The following is a 26,185-nucleotide window of genomic DNA, read 5'->3' on the forward strand; positions in this document are numbered from 1 at the left end:
GGAAATTATTTATTATATTTACATTATTTCTACAATTCGTCTGTAACTCCCCCATTTGGAAGCGATGATGTTTAAAAGTTTGGTACAGAATCTCTGACAAATCCAGGTCAGTATGTGTCAGTTTAACAGCTGGTTTGTGACAAGTTTTAAGTGGCAAAAACGACTTACTGCACCTTTAACGTGAGATCACTGACTACAGTGTTGCATTAATGGGGTCATGCCGAAAGCTGATGATATTTGCCTTCAGGAATGGGGGGCATGAGCAGAGACCTGCAGATGTGCTTAGGCCCCACCCCCTCGTTGTGGGAGGAGTTTTCATTCAGAGGTGGTTCCTCCTCCACTTCCTCCTCCTCAGGTGGGAACACCACAACCTCAGGTATGTCGTCTCTCAGGCCCCTGGGCACCAGTAGGGCTGGGCCGAGGGGGCGTGGCTCGGGTGACGATGGGTGCAGAGTGGGAGGGGTGCTCTGGGGTGTGATGTTTGGCGAGGAGGCGGGGCTTAGCTGCGTCGGGCCAAGCGCCAAAGTGCGGTGAGTACCTTCCGACTCTCTGCGAGAATCCAGCAGCGTCAATGGGGGCATGAAGGAGTTACGCCTCAGGAGAGATAAACGGGAGGTGGAGAGCCCCTCCCCTTTAGGGGCGGAGCAACAGAGAACAGGATGAGGAGAGGAAAAAGAATGAACAGAAAAACAGGATGAATAAACAGAGAGGAGGGTGAGGACAGGTGAAGGACTGGGCAATGTTGGAAACGTGTTTTTTGCTTAATACATTTGCAAAATTGTATAATATTTTGATTCATAATTCATACATTTACAGATAGTTTTGGCTGGTGCACCGGAACACAACCTTATACCCAATATTATTAATTATAAATAACAAAATCAACCAGAAATATCGTAATGCTCTGATAACATCGCCCAGCCCAAGTCAAAGGTGTCCAGCTGCAGTCCTGGAAAGCTTCAGTCCAGCAGTTTGGTTAAGTTCTGTTTTAAATTTTTGATTAAAGCAACACTAGGCAAAGTTTTTACCTTAAAATTACAGCTTCAAAATCATTGTGATGGTCCACTGAGCTGCAGTAGGGAGAATAGTGCCTTTGTGGTTGCTACTCAAGGCTCAGCACTGCGGAAACTGCACTGTGTAACTTATGGATTTGGGCCAGAAACCAACATGCAATGCTGTTCATGGCTCTGCACAGCACCACTATCTTTCTTTAAGCTGGTGCATGAACACTTTGTTATAGCAATGTGATTCATTTTTCCTGCCATTACAAACACCAGAAAGCAGGAGAAATCACTCCATCAGTAAATCAACAAACTGCGCTGGACGCTGGTCCTACAGGACTGGAGCTGATGAAGTCAAACGTGAAGATCAGGCAGAAATCATGAATAAAAAGGAAGCTGCAGGCAGGGGGGAAAGAGGAAGTCAGAGGAGAGCCCTTAGTGCCACACTCCACATCCACAACGTCCTTCATTAGGAGGCAATTCAACATAAAACACTGAAATTTTAATGGAAAAACTACAATAATCAACATGCACTTAACAAACCCCTGCTCCTAGACAAGGTAATAATGAGAGGGTGAAGCGAAACAAGGCCTAACTCACAAGGCTCTTTTCCAACACACTGCCGTGCCAATACACACACACACACACACTCCACACACACACACACACACACCATGCACCAAACAGCAAAAACCTTCATCATAACCACACAATAAAAGCACACACAAGCCATCAGTATACGCACCCCAATTTTTTTTTTTATCTGAATTTGTTTGCTTTGTTGAAAGAAAAAAATATGTTTAAAAGACAAACGTCTGGAGATTTGAAAAAAGCTTAACCCCATGAAGTGGTAAAATCTAAAATATTGCTCTGTTAAAGCAACACTAAGTAGTATTTTCAGTTTAAAATTACAGCTTCAAAATCACTGTGGGAGAATAGGGCTTCTGCTGTTGCTACTCCAGGCTCCGCACTACAAAACCTGCACTATGTACCTTCTGGAGGAGGGTAGAAAACCACTCTGCACCCCCACCTTGATTTTAGGAGGGTGCTGGAAAAATGTATCACAACTGTAGGTGTAGCCCAGGAGCAAAAATCTTACCTAGTGTTGTTTAAACCGCAATTAAATCTGATTGCTGCAGTGTTTCCTATCACTGTGTAAAAGATGCACATGATTTTATATTTATTTACAAATATATATTACCAGATTTTACAGATGTCAACTAGGCTAGACGTGAACTAGGCTTGAAATTAGTTTAAATTACTATTAGGTGTTTGTTTGATGGAAGACAACTTTAGATTTGTAAGATAATGTACGTTTAAAACAAACAAAACCTCAGCATCAAGACATCACCTGGAAGAGAAGATCAAAGGGGTGATGAACGATACAGAACGCGGATTTCTCTAAAACTGCTTTGGGACACTGCTATACGAACCAAATTAGAGCTGTACATTACAGTCTGGATTTATATCAAAATATAATTCTTAATTTCGGTTAATGCGATATAATTCCGATATAAACATCCATCCATTCATTCATTCATTATCTGTAACCCTTATCCGGTTCAGGGTCGCGGTGGGTCCAGAGCCTACCTGGAATCATTGGGCGCAAGGCGGGAATACACCCTGGAGGGGGCGCCAGTCCTTCACAGGGCAACACACACACACACATTCACTCACACACTCACGGACACTTTTGAGTCGCCAATCCACCTACCAACGTGTGGTTTTTTTTTTGGACTGTGGGAGGAAAGCGGAGCACCCGGAGGAAACCCACACGGACACGGGGAGACCACACCAACTCCTCACAGACAGTCACCCGGAGCTGTGTGACTGCGACGCTACCTGCTGCGCCACAGTGCCGCCCCCGATATAAACATAAACAATAAAATGTCACAGAAAACCGCCAAGAACTAAAAACAACCATGACATCACCATCAAACCACAACTTCTTGGCTTTATCAATAATTATATTTTTAAACTAAATTTAAAACTAAGTGCAATGAACTGAAGTTTATTGAAATTCTGAAAATGTGTTTAAAAATCATACCATTGTTGTTGAAACATTTTATATTGTGATATATATCGATATTGGATTATTGTCCAGCCCTAAAAAATGACTGAAAATGAGCAGTGACACTTATTTTCATCAGAAAAACTGGGTTAAACTCAAACTAAAGAACTGTAAAAGTCCTCCAGAGGTGAGGAGTGTTTTTGGTCAGGTAAACAAGGTAAACAAGGTAAAAAAGGTAAAAAAAAAGTGGGGTGCAGTGCAATGTCTCACCGTTCCTCTCGAGTAAGTGTGGGTCTGAGTGTTTCTTGCCTATATCAGCGATGGAGCGCACCAGAGGGATTCGGTTACTGAGCTTTTTCTCGTTCTGGTGGTGATGTCTCTTCAGCATCGCCTCGCGCACCTTCTCCTTCAGACTCTCGTCCAGCTGCTGGGATGCCACCAAACTGTCGATGAGCATGTCTGAGAAAAATGTGTGGACAGACAATTATTTTTGCTTCAGAACGTCTCCTGGGTTTCCCCCCATCCTGCTCAATCAGGTGGCTCCCTACATGAAGCCACACAAGGCGCCTGGGAGTGAAGCTTGATATATTTACTACGCTGCCTCCACAGTTTCCACAGGTGCTGCTACTTTTTAACCTCATCCATTTTCAAAAAAACACGGAGGAAACTGCCGCAGAACATGGACAGAACCCACTGACTGGATAAATGAGCCTTTGTGACAGTACAGAGACTGAGCTGTGATCTGAAATAGAGGGAGAAGCAAGTCTGGGACCAGAAGGAGACCAGTTTCATCCCCTTGACTGTCAGGAAATACGGGATATAAGACCAAGCCCATAGGGAGGTGCTGTAGCTAGCTGTGTGTGTTTGTGTTCATTGCCAAGATTGGATCCATAGCGGACTTTTCTGTGGAGCCTGACCTGCGATCTCCTCGATGGTGTTGGCCCTCATGTCCAGCATGACGGTGCCGTTGAGGATGCAGCTCCTCAGCTCAAACAGGCTGTGGAGAGACAGAGTGGCGACGTATGGCTTACTCCACCTCTCTCCTCCATCCTCCACATCCTCCTCAAACTTCAGCCACCTGCAAAACACACACACACACACACAATATCCAATTTAGGATATTTGTTATTGCAATCTTCTGGTTTCCCTTAAAAGGTGCAGCATTTGTGTTAAAGTAAACACAGGAATGTAAATGCTGTATCATTTAAGGTGGACAACAGGACCCAGAATATAACTGCTCTACCATTTAAGGTGGAATGAGAGACTGGAATAAGAAGCTGGGGAATAAAGTGGGGGGAGTGAAGGAACAGCACAGTCTCCTCCCTCAAATCCCACAGCCGAGATCCCCTTGAGCAACGCATCTAACCCACAGGTGTCCCCCAGGTGCTGAGGTTAATGCCTGCAACTCCTGGTGTCTGTGAGTGTGTGTGTGTGTGTTTAACTGCCCCAGATGGATTGAATGCACCTGTTGTACCCCTGCCATTCACTCTGTAACTCAATAGGGCAGAGGTTCCCAGTGCCACTGACCCCAGGCTTCTCACGTGTCTTTTCCCTGCTCTACACACCTGACCAGACAATGCGGGGCGTGTTAATTAGTCTACGACCCGACTCAGATTTGCTCACTGGGATAAACCCCCTCCGTGTGTGGTCTGGGATGGGGAAAACATCCAGACACTGACCTGGCTGTTTCCTTCCATTCACACATCTGTCCGTCCAGGAAGGCGAGCTCGTCCAGCTCGGTGAACAGGTCGTGAGGAATGTGCTCTTCATCATCGTCCTCTGTTCCCAAAATAAACTGCACCCTCTGGGACGGAGTGTCTGGGGAGAGGATATAAAAGGACTGGAACAGGAACTACAGCAGGACACTGAACAGTCAAACAGACCACCCGCGTCAAGCTACAGGCTTTTGTTTATGTAAGTAACGGTGTATTCAAATACGCAGGAGGACCACTTCTGGCTCCATAAAGAACCATTTATGCTAATAGTTTTAAATAGGTAAAGAACTTTGAAATTGAGTGATGGAGATTGTGTTTAATACTAGGAGAGACTTTACTACAACACTGAGAGTTTAATGAGATTGTGTATATAATAAAAGACTGTGTAATAACACATTTTACGTCCAGTATGAGGGATTTCTGTATGTGTGTGTGTGTGTGTATTGCAGGTTTTCCCTTAGTGTGTGTGTGTGTACCGTATGTGGGAGACTCTCGCCCGTCCTCTCTCTCGGACTCTCTCTCTCTCCTCTTGCGATGGTGTCGATGTCCTCGATGGCGGTGTCGTCTTCTGCTCTGTCGGCCGAGAGGGACATGCACCCCCACATACACCGCCCTGTGACCTTAATCAACACAAAACACACACTGTTAAACCCTTTAACATTCCAGCGCTCTCATTCAGTGTTTTGGGTGGAGTGAGTTCATCAGGATTAAGAACATTACTGTGCTACAGATGAGATCTCTACTCTGGTTCTACACAGATCCATTTGGCTCCAACAAAATAACTCAGAAGTGCTGTTATTGGAGTAGGGGTGTGTCCATGGTATAAGCCACGCCCCCTGCCATCCTCCTTTACTCTGATAGGCCAGTCCCTGTTTTGTCCTAGTTTTCCGTGAATAAAATATATGGTGTTTTCATTAGATATAACCAGGTGTTCAAATGAACAAATTATGCACAGGATAAGTCCTGTTCAGTACGTAAATGTGTTTAAGGCCTACGTCACACAGTTTGAAAAAGAATAAAAGCCATTTTTCTAAAAACAGTTTGAAGTCAGTGTTTGAACTGTGGGAAAGTGATAAACACATCACAGAAACTACACCATAATCTTCACAAAAGCCTGAGTAACCCAGCACCTCTCCATTCAGAAGGATAGATACTCTGTGTATGTGTGCGTGTGTGTGTGTGTAAAGCACAGGTTACCGTGTGAAAACACACGTAGCATACAGAATTAAAAAGCACTGATGCACTGGAGCAGCTTAACATCGCTATATCCAAAGTCGTGTTTGGGTTTGGGCTGGAAAGGTATAACAGCCCCTTAGCACTGGGCCATCAGCATCGCTGATGAAGGGCTAGAGGACGACCAACACAAACCGCACAGCAGCAGATAAGCTGTCTCTGACGAGGGAGTAGTGGCAGTGGACAGTGAGTGAACACAGGGTTTAAAAACTCCAGTAGCGCCTGCTGTGTCTGATCCAGGAACTGGCTTTGTATTAAGAAAAGTGTAATACGTTATTTTCACATGAGTCGTAAACGAAGATGAAGTAAAAGTGAAAGCTTGGAAAAGGGAAATGACCTGCCTGTGGGAAGTGGTCAGAGATGAACTGATAAGAAATAGGTCACAGCAATAACCTGAGAAGATTTCTGCTCTCGTATGTACTGCTCACACCTGAAACAATACCAATAGCAGTACCAGCAACTGGAATTCAGTACCAGTACCCAACCATGTTGTTTTATTCTGTACTTTATTCTCTCTGTAATAAGCAACTTCAGTAGTAAACAGTGATGACATCACGAGATTTAATCAGAGATATGAAAGTCCCAGCTCAGAGTAAACACAGTGGTTTGTGTGTGGAGTGAAGACAACAGTTGGGTTTCCATTCAAATCTTTCACAAATGTTTTGCGCAATAAGGGAATATCGGCAGAAAACAAAAAGCAAAGGGAGTTGTGTTTCCATCCAATACACTACTGCAAATAAACTTCAGACGACATAGGACCCCGTGATCAGGGAGAGGGAGAGATCTGAGTGGGTCACACACTTTATATCAAAAGGCTTTAACATTTATCTGTGTGGTTTCTGAGGTGTGGAGCTTGTTCTTAATGATTTCAGAGGAAAGTAAATTGCTGTGTGGTCTCTGACTTTTGTGCAGTGCTGTGTAAGTCTACAATATTCCACACATGCTCTAAAATAAGACGCTCGGGTGGTGGTGTGAGAACAGAGTGGTAAAGTGCGGCGAGAAGATGAAGGAGAGGGGGGAGTCCATTAAAAGCCTGTGGTCGCAGGATTAGTCCAGGGCTCTGGGGGGCGCTGGGAGCTTTCAGGCTGTTGGTATATTTTCTCCAGTGAGAAGTGCTACGGGAGCCAACTTTGTCGTTCACGTTAGAAATGTCTTCTTGAGTTAACAATAATGAACATTCTGTCAGATAAAAACAAACGTGATCTCTGCTGCAGCTGGAGATTTTACAGATGGAGAGTTGGTGCTGGTCGTCTGCGTTGCGTGGCGTAGAGTGACAACTCTCTCTGGACAATCAGCTCTCTGCAAGGTTTACACGCCACGGTTTAGTCCCTACTCGACCCTGCTCTGAACCACGAGAGAACAGGGACTAAAATAACCTGAATTTACATTTAGAAAATCATAACCCCACTTGAGACTGTCTTGAATGTGTGTAACGCTAGAAGCAAAATTCTGCACAAATTGATTTGAATCAATACTTGGTTTTACTGGGTAACTTTTAAAGTACTGACTTTGGTACACGACCATAGCAAATTGCCATAACACCCTGGAAACCACCTGGGACACCATGGCAACCACCTAGCAACCAACCTGAAAGGGATAATGAACTTAACACTTTCCTAGGAACCATCAAAGGTACCATAGCAACACCCTAGCAACCATGTGGAATAATAAAATAACTGCATAGCAACATCCAAGCATCTGCCTAAAAAACAACCAGCTATAACATAGCATCCATCAAGCAAAACTGCGGTGCAGAAATGCAGCGATCAATCATTCTTTACTTCAGAACATGCATTTTTCTAGTTATTATGTGTGTGTGTGTGTGTGTGTGTGTGTGTGTGTGTGAGTGCTTGAACTCAGCAGGTTGTGTTTAATTAGTGTGATCTGGAACCACCATCTAATCCACTTTAATGCTATTAAACCTGTGTGTGCGAGAGGTCAGCTCAAGGGCTCACACACACACACACACACACACACCCCTCTGGTTTGTTATATACGAAAACTGATTTGGAAGCACTGCGGTGATTGCACTCTATGATGCTCCTCCAGAGCACACTGCGTAGATTTAGATTAAAAGTGAACTGTGTGTGTGTGTGTGCGTGTCTGTTTTCTCCAGTCTGAGAAATGGAATTCTCCACTTCTGACTAATCTACACTCTGCACTGATAAAGGAAACAGGCGGATGGTGAGGGTTTCTCCAGGACATCACACAGCAGTGTGTGTGTTTGTTATTGGAATAGCCCACTGTCATGTGTTATGCCCATATTAGGAGTTCCAGGTCTGAGCTGTGTCTCTCTGTGACAGAAATAAATGTAATGTAAATGGGAAACAACACTGTCTCAAACCAAATGATTTTGTTCTATGTTCATCAGCAGATTTGTGAGTGATAAAGACTTTAATGACACTTTTCCACTGCATGGTACCTACTCTACTGAACTCTACTGGAGGGTCTCTGTTTGGTAACTGATGAGGGGGGGGAACTGTGGGAGTGGGAAATGAACCAGGCAGAAAAATGTATCTGGTGTCATCTCAAACCCCTGTCTCTAACGGGAACAGTGGGCTTTGGAAACCACAACAACGGAGGCGGCAACATTAAGTGTTGTTTACTCATCATGTATTGGTGTGTTGATTTTTTTGTTGTTGCTGTAAGTTCCTTCCTTGTTGCAGCGTCCAGCTCTCGCTGGATTCTTTCACCAGCCACTGATCCAAGGAGCGTTTGAACCTCTTCAAAAGACCACGGCGTAATTTTACGAGCTGCCGTCGTGAGTCGGATAAAAACAAACGTGATCTCTGCTGCAGCTGGAGATTTTACAGATGGAGAGTTGGTGCTGGTCGTCTGCGTTGCGTGGCGTAGAGTGACGACTCTCTCTGGACGATCAGCGCTCTGCAAGTTTACACGCCACGGTTTAGTCCCTACTCGACTCGCTCTGAACCACGAGAGAACAGCCACTAAACTAGAACACTGTTCCAGCGACAATGATCAAATTTGCCTAATGTAGAAGCAGAAAACCTGAGTAGAGTCAGATTGTGTATAGACAATGCAGTGAATAAGTGCCATAACAGAGATAACGAATATATAAGGAGGTGTGGCTTACTTTCAAGCTCCTCCTTCTCAAAGTTTGTGTTGATGATGGAGCTGGTTTTTCCCAAATCCACTACAGCCTCATGATCATTTCCCTGCCACAGAAAAAAATAAGAATTATGAAAATAAATTATTAAAAACATCACCAGACGTTTATACAGTTAAATATCAATAAAATTATAAACCTTTAATAAAACCCTTCACAGTGACCCAAGGCAGAAGGGAGAGCATGACCCAGACTTGAGTATCTGTGTATCTACGTGTGTGAGTTTATGTTACTGATGGATGCTGAAATGGATCTGGCAGAGTGTGTACGATGGAGTAAAGTTGGCAGTGTGGAGACTCTGTGTGCAGCCAAGTTGCAAACTTAAAAAAATAAAAATAAAAAACAGAACCCCCCCACTCACTCTCTCTCTCTCACACACACACACACACACACAAAGGTTCAGTTTAGTTCAACAGAGGGTCCCAGGGATGAGCTGAAGCTAGAGACTCAGAGGAATTAAACACAGCTTTGAAACAAACTCCTGGGACCCCACCAAAGAGTCTGAGACATTTTTAAAAGTTCAGAACCTTTCTGCCATGTCCACTTTCCCTCTCAGACAATCAGCCAAACAAAACACACCACACATCACCACACAGAGCCAAGATGAATTTAAACTGCAGTATGAATTATACCCAACTAGCCATAAATAGACATTATTCCCATAGGTTCTGCAGAGACAAAGCACATCGATTGAGGGTCACTGGTCAAATTGACTGTTAAAGTGGTGCTACAACAAATACAAAGAAAACAAAGAGAGATAATATTTAGCCACACTGGTTAGGAACTGCTTCAAATAAATGTAAAGAACATCAAATTTTTACAACCTAGGGAACGCCTAAATAATTAAAATATTTAGGTCCAGAAACATCATTGTTGACACACATTTCAAGGTTTATTATTGAAATTGTGTCACAAAATTGACGTATTTGACAGATTTTTATCCTTATTAGACTTGATAATAACCAGCACCTGCCTCAGGAGTGTGGAGGTGTATGCCATTATACTGCAGCTATCACAACACCACACAATAAATTAGGAGAATGCAAACTGCCAAGTTCTGTCACATCAGCCAACAGACACCTGTACTAGCCAAGACTCTGGGCAGTGATGGGGAAGAAAGATTGACCTACCCACTCAGAGTGAGGCCATTCGTGCTCCTCAAATGAGTCAGGTTAAGGCTGGACTTAACAGAAAATCACGTGATTCTGCCTCATCCAATCAGGCACATAGAAGCAACATGGAGAAGAACATAAAGAACAGTTTCAAACCAAAGTTAATTCACCATCTGTTTAACACTTTCACACACCAAATATGAACAGAGCATGGCTCAAAAACAGAGAGGGATGACATTAGAAACAATATTCCAGCTTTAATACTTTAGCATATTTACAATAAAGGTTTGACAGTGAACTACGAGGTTAAAAAAACAATCACAAAACAATCCTTCATTAATAATCACTGAGGTAAAATGTTCATTTAATGGTGACGTTGATTTGAGGTCTTATAGCCCAGCACTAGTGATGTGTCGGTCGCGAACGAACCGGTTCAAAGAGCCGGCTCTTGTAAGTGAACGATGAGAGCCGGTTCCCATCCAAGGCCAAGCCATTTTTTTCTAAGGCTTGTCATTCAACCAATCAGAGAACAACAAGCAAGCTCCAACCCTCCAACCCTCCAAGCTGAGACACTTGGTTTTCCTGAATGCCAATCTGCCTTCCAGAAAATTGTTGAAGAATATGTTAAATCAGTTAAATGTTTGTTGACAGTTGTGGTTGTTTTAATCACTACCGTTGAATGCTGCTGTTTTGCACTTTGCATTGTATTTGTTTATTTTATTTCCCAGAAATGGATGATTATTTAATTTAATAAGCTATTTTGTAATACCTACCTTTTGGGTTCCATTGGCTATATTTCAGAGTTTACAAGTGATTTTTTATTAAGGTGTTTAAATAAAAATCCAGTTATTTATACAATTGAATGTGTGAGTGCAATCAGTGAGTTATTACAAGACAGCCATAAAAACAATTGGCCATTGCAACACTATTATTTTTAATATTGAACAATAATGTTTTGTCCATATAGTCATGTAAAATGTAGGTAATATTGTTCTGTACCAGTGGAAATAAGTGGTAAAACAAAGAGCCATTTAGGAGCCGAAAGAGCCGGCTTCCCAAAAAGCCGAAATTCCCATCACTACCCAGCACTGTCAGGCATCACCTTGATTTGAACCTGCAATCTCCAGATGACAGGGCTAACACCCTGTGCTGCAGCAAACACCCATGGGTGCTGGAAGCCTATAAAATGCTACTCAAGCCATCCCTATCAACTAGTACTATATAATAGTACTATATTTATTAGTTATTGGTATGAACTGTCCCCTACAAATGGAATCAACTACATGAACAACTTTCATGAGTCAGAGCCTAATGCAGTCAGACCAAAAGGGCTCTTGAATTAAGAGGCTAACTTCTCCATGTCCAGCGCTGTGAGGCCATTCATGCCCAAGAGCAACTATTTCTGTACTTTTCTTCTGAGGGTAGTTTAAAAATACAGCGCTCATAAATGTTGCCAGCTGCTTTGGTGGGATATTGCTCAGTAAATATTTTCACAGCTGAGCTAATGTCTCTGAGGAGTAAATAAAAGATTAATGCGGGTCCAAAAACATTGGAGAAGACGCACGACCCAAGCTAATAATGTCCCAGAGACGCCACATCTGCAGCACTGACCTCAGACCAAAGAGGTTATAGAGAATTTGTATGACTCTCTCCCAGCAAGTGGAGCAAAGACCAGCGAGAAAACAACAACAGACAATTAACCCAGAGAGAGGGGTGAAGGCTAACAGCAGGCAAGACACAACAACAGGCCTGAGGAGGGATGGGTCTGTAACCTCTGAATTAATGCCAGGGGCCAGCACTGGGCTGTGGAGCAGTGGAACTATATTTGATGCAGCACCATCACTCTAGAGAACACTTCTGAGACTGGTTAGAGCAGTGGTTTTGACCCAAGATCCCACTAAATATTCATGTGAGTGGGTGTCATCAAATCCTCACAACAATATTCCATTAATTTGTGCAAAAGCCTTCCCAGAGTTTAGAGGCATTTATGCAACAAATTTATGGAACACACTCCTGATCAAAATCACTTGTTCAGTGCATGTGCACATTTATGTGAGGACCTGGAGCCCACCAACCCTCACACTGTGAAACAGGACCACCCAGTCAGTGGTGCCCAAGTCAGAACCATGGGGTACAACGAGCCGTTCTGATTCTGCGGGGCAGAATAAAATAAACCCCAGAGCTGAAACATGCTTCTGGACCTGTTACTGAGACAAAGTTGTTGCTGTTAGAACAAAACACATGAGCTTCAGCTTCACTGGCTTCACTCCCGGCATTCCTCAGCACAGACGCATCAGCTAACACAGCGTCAAAGGGCAACACACACACACACACACAGATCAGAAACCTACCACAAATATGGACGGTCCTTTAGTGTTCTTCACAACGTCACCCCAAAAGTCCTGCATTACTTAAAATGAGGAGAAAAAAAAGAGCTAGAACTCTACTGAGAACCAAAAACTGCAAAGAAGAGGAGGATGATGATGATTATGAAAGACGAAGGCTAAATCCGAGGAAGAGGAGGATCCTCTTAGTTACGTCGAACCTCTGAGAAAGAAATATGAATCACAGCAACGACCACAAAGATTTTCTGGCTCAGAACAACAGCAAAGTAGTGGAAAAACTGGAGAACCCCTTAAACAGGTTCTATATGGATTATTTTGTTAAGGCAATTGTTTCTATGGTTCTGTATATAACCACATCTTTAGTGTTGCAAAATCAAGAAGAAATAAAATAAAAATACTGAAGATTCTGTACTAAAAGCAACACCTAGAAGCACAACACAGTCAAAGAACAACTTGTTCTTGGTTCCTGGGTAAAAGCTCCACGTTGTCTAATGGAAAAAAAACAGCTGTAAACATTTAAGCAGTAAAAATGTCTTCAAAATCCTGGGTCAAAATCCAATACAGCTTTAAAAAGGGTTCCCTAAGGTTCTTGGCTAAAGAACCTGTTCTCGGTTTTAGGAAGAGGGTAAAAGGAGGTTCCACACACTCCAGGGTCTGCATGTTCCCTGCTGAGTGCTCACTGTTAGCACAGAGCTAAATATGGAGGTTATTTATATCCTAAATGGAGAGAGGTGTGGGGGCTTTTACAGGAGTGAGAGAGCATACACAGTTACTCCTAATTCCCCTTCTCCAGGCTCCACCCAATAAACTCTTTACCACCAATCAGCAGCTTTATAATTCTCTACATAATTTTAATGGTCAAAATATAAACAAAGAACATTGAGGGTGAATCGGTGTAAATCAGAAATCCGGTGCTGCTTTCAAGATCCTGGATCAGGTGAAGGTTTGGATCTGGATCTGAAACAGTTGGAGGAGAGGAATCTGGATCTGGTGCAGTTTTTAAGGAATCTGGGTCTGATGCAGTTGGAGAGGAATCTGGGTCTGAAACAGTTGTAGAGGAACCTGGATCTGGTGCAGTTTAAAAAGAATCTGGATCTGGTGCAGTTTAAAAAGGATCTGGATCTGAAACAGTTGGAGAGGAATCTGGATCTGGTGCAGTTTGAAAAGAATCTGGGTCTGAAACAGTTGGAGAGGAATCTGGATCTGGTGCTGTTAGATAGGAATGTGGATCTGGTGCAGTTTGAGAAGAATCTGGATCTGAAACCGTTGGAGAGGAATCTGGATCTGGTGAAGTTTGAAAAGAATCTGGATCTGAAACAGTTGGAGAGGAATCCAGATCTGGTGCTGTTAGATAGGAATGTGGATCTGGTACATTTGGAGAGGAGTCTGGATCTAAAGCAGTTTTAGATTAACCTCAATGTAGTGCTATTTGACGAGAATCCAGATCTGCTCCAGTTTTAGTGAAATCTGAACGTAATTTCAGTGGAATCTGGAACCTAATGTGCTTCAGTGGAATTATAGGTCCAGTTCAGTTTAATCTGGATTAAACTGTAGTAAATCTGGATCAAGTCCTATTTTCAAGACAATAATGAAAGCAGAGTGTAAAGACAATCGGCATCAGGTCTACTTTCAGCTGAATCTAGACCGGCTGTTGATTTAGGACACAGAGTCCCCTTTTTACAATGGACCAGATTTGGTCTGAAATGTAATAGACTGATTATTCAAAATCCTTTCCCAGGTCAATTCCAGGAGAGGACTATGGAGAGCAGTGCAGAGAAGGCAACAAAGGCACAATTTCAAGGGTGGTGCTTTGTGTGTGAACACAGCTGAGAGGTGACAGTTTCCTGTGACCAGAGGACACCTGCTCTCATCTCGCTTCCTCTGTGGAGCATCACGTGTCCAAGGCGTGAAGACCAGAAGACGAAGACACTGAAGTGAAACACGGAGACTGAGTCACTAACCGTCTCTGCACCATTTACACCGCGTCACAGAAATAACGGCACTTCGCTCCAGCGGCTCTCAGGATCCCACACTTCCTGCAGAACGGCCCGCAGCAGATGGCAGCTCAAAGACAGAGAACTGCTACAGCACTTAAGGTGGACCGGAAGAAGCTTAGACATCAGAATGTACCTGCTACACCATTTAAGACAGAACCAGAAACATATTAAGTAGCTGAAGTGACAGAATATTAGAATATATCTACTGCACTATTTAAGGTGGACCGAGCACTGCTGCCGGATTTAAGGTGGAACAGAATAACTGTGTAGGAAGCTGAGGCATCAGAATGTAACTGCTGGACAATTTAAGGTGGAACAAATATTTCAATTAACAAGCTGAACAGACAGAATGTAATTATATCAATTTACAGTGGAGCAGGCATTTCTTTTAAGAAGCTGAGGTGACAGCATTTAACTGCTGCACCATTTAAGGTGGAACGTGTTTAAGGAGTCTACGTGTAAATACTGCAGTGGGTAAACATTTATAATTATTTAATATGCATAATTTATTATTTATGGTAAAGTTCCAGTGTCTGTGTAGAATAAAACTTGTTCATGTCAGAGGGGTGCTGGTTTAGGGCTGATGTACAGAACCTGATGGAGTAACAAGTTACTGAATCAGCAATTCACACTTCAGTGTATGTAGTGTGTGTAATGTGTGTGAAGTGTGTATATAGTGTACAGAGGGTGTGTGACGCTTGTGTAGAACTGCTGATCCTCCACACTGAGGAAACAATGCTAAACTTCCTGTAGTTTAATCTCTGATCTACAGCGGCACTGCGAAAGCTAAATCCCGATGCTCAGTCATAGATCCGCTCAATCCAACCCTTCTGTCTGATCTAAACATGCTGTCCAGTCTTCACCTGCTGTCCGGTCTTTACCTCCCTTACAGTCTACTGTGCACCTGAAACCTGTTGTCGGATGCAAGCTTGACGTCAAATGTGCCGCTATATTTCAGTTTAAGCTTTTTTTATATAAATTTCATACTGCTCCCCAGTCAGTTTGTGCTGGAAACTGGACTAATGTGTTTACGAAGCCCCAGTGTCTGTAAATAACAAACTGTCTCTGTGCAGTATGCTAGGCTTTCTCTCTCTCTCTCTCTCTCTCTCTTTCTCTCTGCTCATAGCAGAAGTATGTGGAGTTGTTTAAAATTTAATTTTGCTCTACAAAATTAAAATACTACCACTACAAACCAGTTTCTGTGGCAATTCAAGCAGTGAATAAAAACTTAATAAATAAATAAAAACACAAATTAAACTCCAGCCATGTACAAACAAGTTGTAATTTTCCCTCAAATCATACCATCCAGTCCAAACTAGCCATCAATCTATACCTGTCACCCAGTCTTAACTAGCCATCAATCTATACCTGTCACCCAGTCTAAACTAGCCATCAATCTATACCCGTCACCCAGTCTTAACTAGCCATCAATCTATACCTGTCACCCAGTCTTAACTAGCCATCAATCTATACCTGTCACCCAGTCTTAACTAGCCATCAATCTATACCTGTCACCCAGTCTTAACTAGCCATCAATCTATACCTGTCACCCAGTCTAAACTAGCCATCAATCTATACCCGTCACCCAGTCTTAACTAGCCATCAATCTATACCTGTCACCCAGTCTAAACTAGCCATCAATCTATACCTGTCACCCAGTCCAAACTAGCCATCAATCTATACCTGTCACCCAGTCTTAACTAGCCATCAATCTATACCTGTCACCCAGTCTTAACTAGCTGTCCAATCAACACCTGTCACCCAGTCTAAACTAGCTGTCCAATCAACACCTGTCACCCAGTCTAAACTAGCTGTCCAATCAACACCTGTCACCCAGTCTAAACTAGCCACCCAGTCTAAACTAGCCATTAATCTACATCTGCCACCCAGTCTAAACTAGCCATCAATCTATACCTGTCACCCAGTCTAAACTAGCCATCAATCTATACCTGTCACCCAGTCTTAACTAGCTGTCCAATCAACACCTGTCACCCAGTCTAAACTAGCCAGCAATCTATACCTGTCACCCAGTCTTAACTAGCTGTCCAATCAACACCTGTCACCCAGTCTAAACTAGCCATCAATCTATACCTGTCACCCAGTCTTAACTAGCTGTCCAATCAACACCTGTCACCCAGTCTAAACTAGCTGTCCAATCAACACCTGTCACCCAGTCTAAACTAGCTGTCCAATCAACACCTGTCACCCAGTCTAAACTAGCTGTCCAATCAACACCTGTCACCCAGTCTAAACTAGCTGTCCAATCAACACCTGTCACCCAGTCTAAACTAGCTGTCCAATCAACACCTGTCACCCAGTCTAAACTAGCCACCCAGTCTAAACTAGCCATTAATCTACATCTGCCACCCAGTCTAAACTAGCCATCAATCTATACCTGTCACCCAGTCTAAACTAGCTGTCCAATCAACACCTGTCACCCAGTCTAAACTAGCTGTCCAATCAACACCTGTCACCCAGTCTAAACTAGCCACCCAGTCTAAACTAGCCATTAATCTACATCTGCCACCCAGTCTAAACGAGCCATCAATCTATACCTGTCACCCAGTCTAAACTAGCCATCAATCTATACCTGTCACCCAGTCTTAACTAGCTGTCCAATCAACCCCTGTCACCCAGTCTAAACTAGCCATCAATCTATACCTGTCACCCAGTCTTAACTAGCTGTCCAATCAACACCTGTCACCCAGTCTAAACTAGCCATCAATCTATACCTGTCACCCAGTCTAAACTAGCTGTCCAATCAACACCTGTCACCCAGTCTAAACTAGCCATCAATCTATACCTGTCACCCAGTCTTAACTAGCTGTCCAATCAACACCTGTCACCCAGTCTAAACTAGCCACCCAGTCTAAACTAGCCATTAATCTACACCTGCCACCCAGCCTAAACTAGCCGTCCAATATACACCTGCCATCCAGTCTAAACTAGCCATCAATCTACACCTGCCACCCAGTCTAAACTAGCCGTCCAATCTATACCTGCCATCCAGTCTAAACTAGCTGTTCAATCTAATCCAGCCATCCAATCTACACCTGCCACTCAGTTTAAACTAGCCATCCTATCTACACCTGCCATCCAGTTTAAACTAGTCGTCCAATCTACATCTGCCTCCCAGTCTAAACTAGCCATCAATCTTCATCTGCCACCCAGTCTAAACAAGCCGTCCAATCTACACCTGCTACCAAGTCTAAACTAGCCACCCAATATATACCTGCCATCCAGTCTAAACTAGCTGTTCAATCTAAACCAGCCAGCCAATCTACACTTGCCACCCAGTTTAAATTAGCCGTCCAATCTACACCTGCCAGCCAGTCTACACTAGCCATCCAATCTATACCCGTCATCCAGTCTAAACTAGCTGTTCAATCTAAACAAGCCATCCAATCTACACCAGCCACCCAGTTTAAACTAGCCATCCAATCTACACCTGCCTCCCAGTCTAAACTAGCCATTAATCTACACCTGCCACCCAGCCTAAACTAGCCGTCCAATATACACCTGCCACCCAGCCTAAACTAGCCATTAATATACACCTGCCACCCAGCCTAAACTATCTGTCCAATATACCGCTGCCATCCAGTCTTTGGTTTCTTGGCATATTCAGGTCAATTTGTTTTCCTGCCATTTTGTGAAATTAAACAATGGGAAAGCGGAGGAGGAGGAGGATATAATCAGTGACCCGAGTTCAAGTTGTGACACGCTTTAAACAACTCCAGAATTTAAAGAACTAGACTGTAAAACTCAGCAGGACTCAGACTAGACTAAAATCCACTGTCTTTAGTGTGTGGTTTAAACAGCCTCAGGCGAATGTCCTGAAATCACCCGCAAACCTGCATCAGCTCAAAGGAAAACAAACAAAAGTTTTTTGGGTCATTAACCATCATCATCATAATTCTGAAACCAAACACCTGGAATATCTAACACTGTGTTTACAGCCCAACACGCTGCTGAATACAGACACATGGGAGTGTTAAAATCAGGTCCTTTATCCTGATCCGTAAATCCAGGTTTAAACTCTGGGGTCAGCTATGGAGAAACCAACAAGGGAGCTCCACCTAATTTAGAAATTCATAGCAAAATATTTTTCCCACAGGATCACACCCCCTGCCTGTCATAATTAGGGTCCGAGAGTTTACAGTGGTGGTGGTGGCAAAGACCAAAAAATATTCAGTTATATTTTGGTTCTGGATCAGATGAATACATCAGACGCTGAAATAAAAATCAGAACTGATGTTTGTGTTGAACATTTGAGATCAATGCTACAATAAAATCTGTTCTAGATGCAGCTCTAAGGATGTGTGTTTGTGTGTGTGGGGGTGTGGGTATGTGTATGTGTGGTGTTTGATCTAATGTAGATAAAACTTCACAAAGCCTATGCATTCTCTTTTCAAAGCGAAGCTCATAGGTTCCGTGTGTTGCTTTACCTGATGTTCTACATCAATAAGCTCTGAGAACACGTGTTCCCTTCCTAACTTGCACAACATCTCCCCCTCACACAGCCCCCAGTGAATCACTGTTTTCAAAAATTCAATGCATTTGCACATTTACAGGCTCAGGGCAGGTCTCACGATGGTCACCACCAGCCAAAAGCTCTCTGAGAAGTTTATTAACATTCATTCATTGTCTGTAATCCTTATCCTGTTGGGTAGGTCCAGAGCCTACCCGGACACATTTGAGTCACCAATTCACCTACCAACGTGTGTTTTTGGACCATGGGAAGAAACCAGAGCCCCTGGAGGAAACCCACGCAGCCACAGGGAGAACACACCACACTCGTCACAGACAGTCACCCGGAGGAAACACACGCAGACACAGGGAGAACACATCACACTCCTCACAGACAGTCACCTGGAGGAAACCCACGCAGACACAGGGAGAACACACCACACTCCTCACAGACAGTCACCCGGAGGAAACCCACGCAGACACAGGGAGAACACACCACACTCCTCACAGACATTCACCCGGAGGAAACCCACGCAGACACAGGGAGAACACACCACACTCCTCACAGACATTCACCCGGAGGAAACCCACACAGACACAGGGAGAACACACCACACTCCTCACAGACATTCACCCAGAGCGGGACTTGTACCCACAACCTCCAGGTCCTTGGAGCTGTTTTACTGCAACACACTACCTGCTGTGCCACCATGGGTTTTTCTGACAGAATCCATTTTAATGAATGGGGAATACAATTTTGTCTCTGAACCCTAGAAAACAAAACCACTTTGAATAGACATCTGTGGTATAGCTTTGCTTAAACAGATATCTACTCTTACATCTTTTGTAATTTGTCTATAATACCCATGTATTTAGGGGTGGGCGATACAGCAATAATATCACAATACTTCAAAACAATGATTCTAACAGCAATACTACATCACAATATTTTTTTTCTGGGTTTCGCAAATTAAAAAACAAAATCCACATTTTAAATTGTACGATTAAAAACTCTGAACATAAGTTTTTAATCAGTGTTTTACACTCTATACTGCCTCTGATACAAGTAAACGTTATTATTTACACAAATCTAAGAAAATGCAATTATGCAATTAGCCCCCAGCTCTATCTCCAATTAACCACCACTCACCTGCAGCTCAAAAGCTTCACCCCATGACTTGACAGGACTGGTTTCTTATGTGTGTGAGGTATGAAACCCTGTCTGTATGAATCTGTGATTCTGAGACTGTTTGGAACACTCCAGTTTCTAAGGGGAAATGATGAGCCACGGTGCTGACCACGTATTCACCCAGGATAAGCCTTCAAGCATAAACAACACCACAAACACATGCCAACAAGGGTAAACACCAGCACACATACTAACAAAGTTACACACTTGCTTCTCACTTGAGGGGGTTATTAAGTATAAAGCAAATTCATATGAGTATGTTAATCTAATTTGTTACTACAACAACACCCTATTGTCATGGTGGCCATCCATACCACAAGGTATGAATTATTAATAAATATACAATGACATAAAAAATTATGTTATATGACCACCGAATAAGTCTATAAACTAATTTAGACACAAAATATGTCATTTATAAATTTTTAGGCCTAGTTTGTGGTAAATATATATTTCACCTTTAAATTACACTTAATTTTAAGATAAAAGATGAAAAAAATAACATACCTCAGTCTAAAACCCCCTTTTTATAAGCTGTAAAAAGTTATTTTAAACAGAAAAAAACTTGTAAAATGTGGAGAGAACTGAGTTAAAAGAAAAACCGAAAGTTTTGTGGAAATGTTTTTTTGCTCCACAAATGATTCACAACAGACAGATTACTCGTCGCTTCCTGCCAAACACATGCTCTATAAGCGTTGATATTCGAATTCTCCGTTCCACCTTAAATACTGCATCAGGGTACGCACTGGCGCCTCGAGCGCCAGAATATAACTGTTGCCCCATTTAAGGTGGGACGGAAAATTGGAAGAGGAAGCCTACTCCACAACAATAAAATCCATCGTTCTGAGCCCGGCACTGCCTTACAAAGCTTACACAGCTTTGACTTAGACTCTAAACAAACTCAAACAGCTTTAAACACTTTTATAAGCTTGGCTTTTGTAAGACTTAACCTTAAATAAGTTATTGAACCGATGCTTCATCCATCCCCCACCCTCTATCAACGATTTCTTTTATCAAATAACGCTTTATTCCGCACAGCTTTTTCACTTTAAACCGTCTTTTCAGTCAAAATGAAGTATGAAAAATGAACTTTATGCTCACTGTGGTTAACAGAGGCTCCATCTGCGCCTCGCTATCTTCGTCCATTAGCTCCTCTCTCACCCCTTTCTGTCCGTATCTCTCTCTCTCTCTTTCTCTCTCGCTCTCTCCTTATGTATCTGTAGTTCGCTCGATGTCTTTCTCCTCCCTCAGCAACAAGCCCCGGTCACAGCCACAGAGCGACGTGCGAAACGACCAATCATGATGCAGCAGCCTTGTAAAGTGGACCAATCGTGTTCAAGAGGGCGTGGTTAATGTGAAGAAGAGCCGTTAAGGTGGGAGGGATAGCCTGCTGTATTACTCAGAGAGATTGGATGTTAGCCAATAGAATATTTTCTGAATAAACAGTGAAGCACTTGTTAAACGTGTCTGCTAAATTCATTAAATTTAAGTGCAAGAGGGACCTTTGGGATTGGAGAGATATATCCTCGGAGAGATATATCTTTCCATCAAGGCGACATCTTTTCTCACTGCATGCCAGAAAAATCCCAACTTCTCTAGAAACAGTGTTTGTAGGTTATGTTCAAAACACAGAACTAGCTCATAACATTAAGGATATTAAAGGCATGGGCCAATGATAAAATTAATCAACAGCTTTTTGACTTAATGTTAATGAAATTGATCCGCTGAGACATGTATTAGTCCAGATGTTCTTCTTTAGCTGTAAACATTAGCTCTTAAGTAAACATTTCTAATAAAAACTAAAGGTCAGTAGTTTCATAATTCTTTTTCACAAATACTTCCCCAATTTTTCTCAAACCACATCCAGTTTTTATTAAGGAAGTGCAAACTTGTGGGTGACTTTTAGGACACAGTGGTTCACTGAACTGTAAATATGAAAAATGCCATGTAGCTGAAAACACAACAGGTGTATTTTTAATGCAATACAGTGGTGGTGAATGGAACCAGACATGCCCCGTAAACTCCAGTGTGTGAACATAGATTTGTTGGCTGTTTGAGCTGGAGATTGTATGTTTGGTTTTGGCTCTGTATGAGCTATAGGTTGGTGTGTGTTTTTAGCTCTATGGGCTCTGTAGATTAGTCTTCTAGCTCAGTGTGAGCTGTACATTGGTGTTAATGCGTTTTGTTGCTCGGTGTGAGCTGTAGATTGTATTTCGTTTTTTAGCTGTGCATGAGCTGTAGATTGTATTAGAGTGTGTATTAGCTGGAACATTAGGCTGAAGGTTGGGTTTAACCCTTTTATTTTGCGCCACAGGCCTAATCCGTTTAATTCTCAGGTTTCTCTGGGAAATTATTCCAGACCTCTGGAGGAATTCAGGTCAGGAGAGAGGGGACAACACTGATAAAATTGCTTTAAACTCACCAACTCCTGTAACCATTAATACCGTGTAAAGAATACTGGATTTTCTGAAACAGCTTGGTAATAATATATTATTCATACTCATCTAGGAATTAACAACGGGCTAATAACAAACTAACAGTCTACAGGACCTTGCAAATTGAACATTCACTTTGTCGTAGAAGGAGTAAATAAGTAGAGACACTGAGAAATACAACAAATAATGAGTCTTTAAATATAGTTTAGTCCTGAAAAATCCTGTTTGAGTGTAAGTAGAAATGAAATGTAAATCAAGGAAATCGAAATTCGTGTTTTTTGTTGTTCTGGCGACACCTTGAGGTAACTGCGGGTAACTGCAGCTCAGCTGTGAACTATTACACAGCGCCATCTGGCGGACGAGGACTGTAAGTATCTATACAAACATAATATAGGGACTGCAAAGACTAAAAATACTACATAAATAATAAATCTATGTAGATAAAACTATAGATATAGTTATTTTATAGGGGAAGCAGTCCGAGTAAATAAACCCAGACCTCCCTCTCCCTAGCCACTTCATCCAGCTCTTCCAGGGGGGATACTGAGGCGTTCCTGGGCCAGTCAAGACACACACATACACACACACATATATATATATATAGCATAAAGACACTGATAGACAAATAGTTTGAAATCATTTTTGCTATGAATATAATCAGAATTTAATGGTTTAAAGATGAAAAACAGGATGTAAAGCTTTTTAATGCCAATTTTTACACAAAGTAGAACAAACAAAAACAGAGCATTCAAGTTGTAACTCAGAACAGACACAGCTCACACTGCAAGGTGCACACCACACTTTCAGGAATAAATAAAACACTGTGTAGAAATGACTCGTTTAAGAGTTTAATAAAAGCATCAAGTAGAAAATATTTTGGCCAAAAGTGAGGAATACTGCTGTTTTCTGCTTTAAAACCAGCTCACAATGCACCTAGACATTTTTGGTTGAATTTGAAGGAGCGATTGTGTGCAGAAGTTTGGGCAACACCTTTTTTAATATTTAATATTTACACAAGTACTGTTTTTCTTGCTAAATTTAGCAACTGTGACTGCAACTGTCCAAAAGTTACAGCAAAGTTTATGCAATAAATAGGGTTGTTTGGCGAAGGTTAATATAAATTGTGAATTTAAATGTAATTCTTACAGAAAAATACCAATTTATACACTTCCTGTCGAGGATGTTTTCAATTTTTTGTGACATGTTGCATAAAGATATAAATCATAAAATGTATCCAAACATATTTTTAAAATTAAATCAGGACATAAACAGAAACACGTTTGTGTGTATCTGTTGTATTAAAGTGTGTTATACTTAGAAAATCAACAAAACATTTTTTCCCAAGATCACCCATACTTTTACACACATCTTCACATCTCTGTCTCTAGGTGGCGCTGTAGAAGCTGCAGAATCCCGAGCTCTTTGCCTCTTTTCCGAAAGCGTCTGAACCTCTGGAGTCTTCACACTTGACCGCGGGGGAGTTTTCGACGCTGGACGTCCGTCTTCGTTTACAGAACGGCAAATAAATGGAAGGATCAACGTCCGAAGACTTATGGAACGAGTCCAGCCACGAACTCGCCTCATCCGCTCGGAGTCGCTCGTCAGCTGCCGACTGACCGTGGGGAACGTCGTTTACGCTGGGATTCTGACTGGGCCTCGGTGACCAGGGCAAACTGGAGGTCGTTTTCTTGTGGTACGTGACCTTTGACCCCCAGGGTGTGTGAACAGGGGCGAAGGCGGAGTCAGGGTAGTAGCTGAGGGAATGCGCCCCCTGGAGTGGGGTGAGAGTGTAAGCTGGCAGGAGGCCAGAGCTGTACTCACCGTCGAAGCCATTTAACTCCAGTTTACTCTGTTGTGCCACCAGCCACCTGTGGGGGGCGCCACTCTCTTCCAGGCTTTGCGTTTGGGGCACAGTTCTCTCGCCACAGTAAAAGCGGTTCTGTGGAAGGTTCCCAAATTGAGATTCCTGCAGGAAGGTTGGAACGGTGTACCGTCCGCTCGGGACAATCTGTTGAGAGCGAGGGGAGTCAGTGGGGGACGGAGTCAGTCTCTCGCTCTCAGCAGCCGTGTACATTCTGAAATAACCCAGGAATAAAGAAAAACATGAATGAGACAGCGTTAAGGCGGTGTTATTTTTGAAATTCTACACTTTAAAGTAGTATTCAGTGATTTCTACAACCAAAAATTTGCAAACAACATTTTCAAAATAGATTAACTTCTGAGACGAAGAACCATGATTATGCTCCAGAGGGTGGGTCAACTACATGGGGGTGGCCATTTTAAAAAACAGTATCAGCGTAGAGAATGACTGACTGCTCCTTTAATACCCTTCTTGAAGTGTTAATGAGTAAAAGGTTGTTTGAGACATAACCATGAGACTGAGGACGGGCGGTGCATCAGAACCGAATCAGAGCTGTGCCTCCTCGTATTTCAGGACACGGAGGTAAAGGCACAGAGTAATTAAACATGGTTATTAATATTAATAATTGATGAGTCAGTACTCACGAGTCGTAGTTGTCTCTGAAGCCTTTGGCAAACGGATTGTGATCGATTTTCAGCTGCGTGATCTACAGCATGAGCACAAACATATAAACCCTTAAACATGTTAAACACTTCCTGCTTCCTGTATCAGTTACTACTCTGTTTACACTAAGAATATAAGAATAAAACACTAAGAATAATAAATAAAAGGTGCATTTCTGTAATGAATAAGACTGTATTTTCTACATATTACATAAAATATTTAGTATATATTACGCACTGCTATATTTCATTATATATATATAGTTTGTAATATATTTAAAACAATTTTGTATAAAATTTGTATTTTGTTTATAAAGTGTTTATAAAGTCTGAATTTTGTTAATAAAATGTGGACTGTGCTTAAAAGTATTTTCACATATAAAGCGTATATAAAGTGTATTGTGTTCATAAGGAGTTCAAATAAGGTGTCCTTTTAGATAAAATATTCGTAAAGCAAATATTCAGCTAATAAAGTGTGTGTTTTTATATAAAGTGAATATTCTGTGTATTAAATGTTAATAGAGTGTGTATTTACGTCTGTGTTCTGGTAGGCAGTGACAGCGATGAACTGACTCTCTGGAAAAACAAAAGTCTGAGAGTGCGGTTCTCTGGGAACGTCGTCAGAACCGGAGCCGGAACCTTCCTGTAGAACCTCCACCACGTGCAGCTGGGGCTGGTATTTATGCAGAGACTGGAGAACAATCATCTGCTTAAGAAAGAGAAGCAGAAATGAATCAAATACAGGTTTATTCTCGACAGAGCGGGTCCCCCACATGGGGACAGCCATGTTTTCTGATGTCTGAGGGGGGCGGGGCTTACCTGACCATTGCTGGTGTTTGCCCCTTTGTTGTTGGTCAGTTTGAGTTTTCCGAATGAAATCTCCTGCCTCATCCAGTGAGCTCCGGTGTTCGGAGACTCAGGGTGAACATAGATTTTATTCCCTAAAGTTATTAATATAAAACAACAATATTAATATTATAATTAGTAGGGATTTTGTAATGATAATTATAATAATAGAATTCAACCCTCA

The 26,185-nt window shown here is 42.3% G+C and overlaps 2 protein-coding genes across 6 annotated transcripts in view; both read right to left on the minus strand.

Moving 5' to 3' along the window:
• Window positions 1-21,427, minus strand: part of slc4a7 (solute carrier family 4 member 7) — a 43,393-nt gene extending 21,966 nt beyond the window's left edge. Inside the window, exons 1-7 of one of the 3 annotated variants that reach the window (XM_066643854.1) lie at window positions 12,551-12,689; window positions 9,055-9,136; window positions 5,204-5,347; window positions 4,692-4,830; window positions 3,930-4,090; window positions 3,283-3,471; window positions 242-631 (exon numbers count right to left, since the gene is read on the minus strand). In XM_066643854.1, the coding sequence (XP_066499951.1) occupies window positions 242-631; window positions 3,283-3,471; window positions 3,930-4,090; window positions 4,692-4,830; window positions 5,204-5,347; window positions 9,055-9,136; window positions 12,551-12,607 (1,162 nt within the window). In that variant the 5' untranslated portion in view covers window positions 12,608-12,689. Of the gene's footprint in view, window positions 1-241; window positions 632-3,282; window positions 3,472-3,929; window positions 4,091-4,691; window positions 4,831-5,203; window positions 5,348-9,054; window positions 9,137-12,550; window positions 12,690-21,298 lie in introns of those variants that run through there. The other 2 variants (XM_066643846.1, XM_066643836.1) reach the window with 2 other exon arrangements.
• Window positions 21,428-23,320: 1,893 nt separating this feature from the next.
• The window catches only part of eomesb (eomesodermin homolog b), a 9,568-nt gene continuing 6,703 nt past the window's right edge, over window positions 23,321-26,185 (minus strand). For 2 of the 3 annotated variants that reach the window (XM_066678337.1, XM_066678346.1), the window contains exons 4-7: window positions 25,975-26,096; window positions 25,691-25,864; window positions 25,138-25,199; window positions 23,321-24,707 (exon numbers count right to left, since the gene is read on the minus strand). In XM_066678337.1, coding sequence (XP_066534434.1) covers window positions 24,017-24,707; window positions 25,138-25,199; window positions 25,691-25,864; window positions 25,975-26,096 — 1,049 coding nt within the window. In that variant the 3' untranslated portion in view covers window positions 23,321-24,016. The remainder of the gene's footprint in view (window positions 24,708-25,137; window positions 25,200-25,690; window positions 25,865-25,974; window positions 26,097-26,185) is intronic. The other variant, XM_066678354.1, reaches the window with a different exon arrangement.

The sequence above is a fragment of the Hoplias malabaricus genome, chromosome 1 (genome assembly GCF_029633855.1).
Source record: "Hoplias malabaricus isolate fHopMal1 chromosome 1, fHopMal1.hap1, whole genome shotgun sequence".
Classification (NCBI taxonomy): domain Eukaryota; kingdom Metazoa; phylum Chordata; class Actinopteri; order Characiformes; family Erythrinidae; genus Hoplias; species Hoplias malabaricus.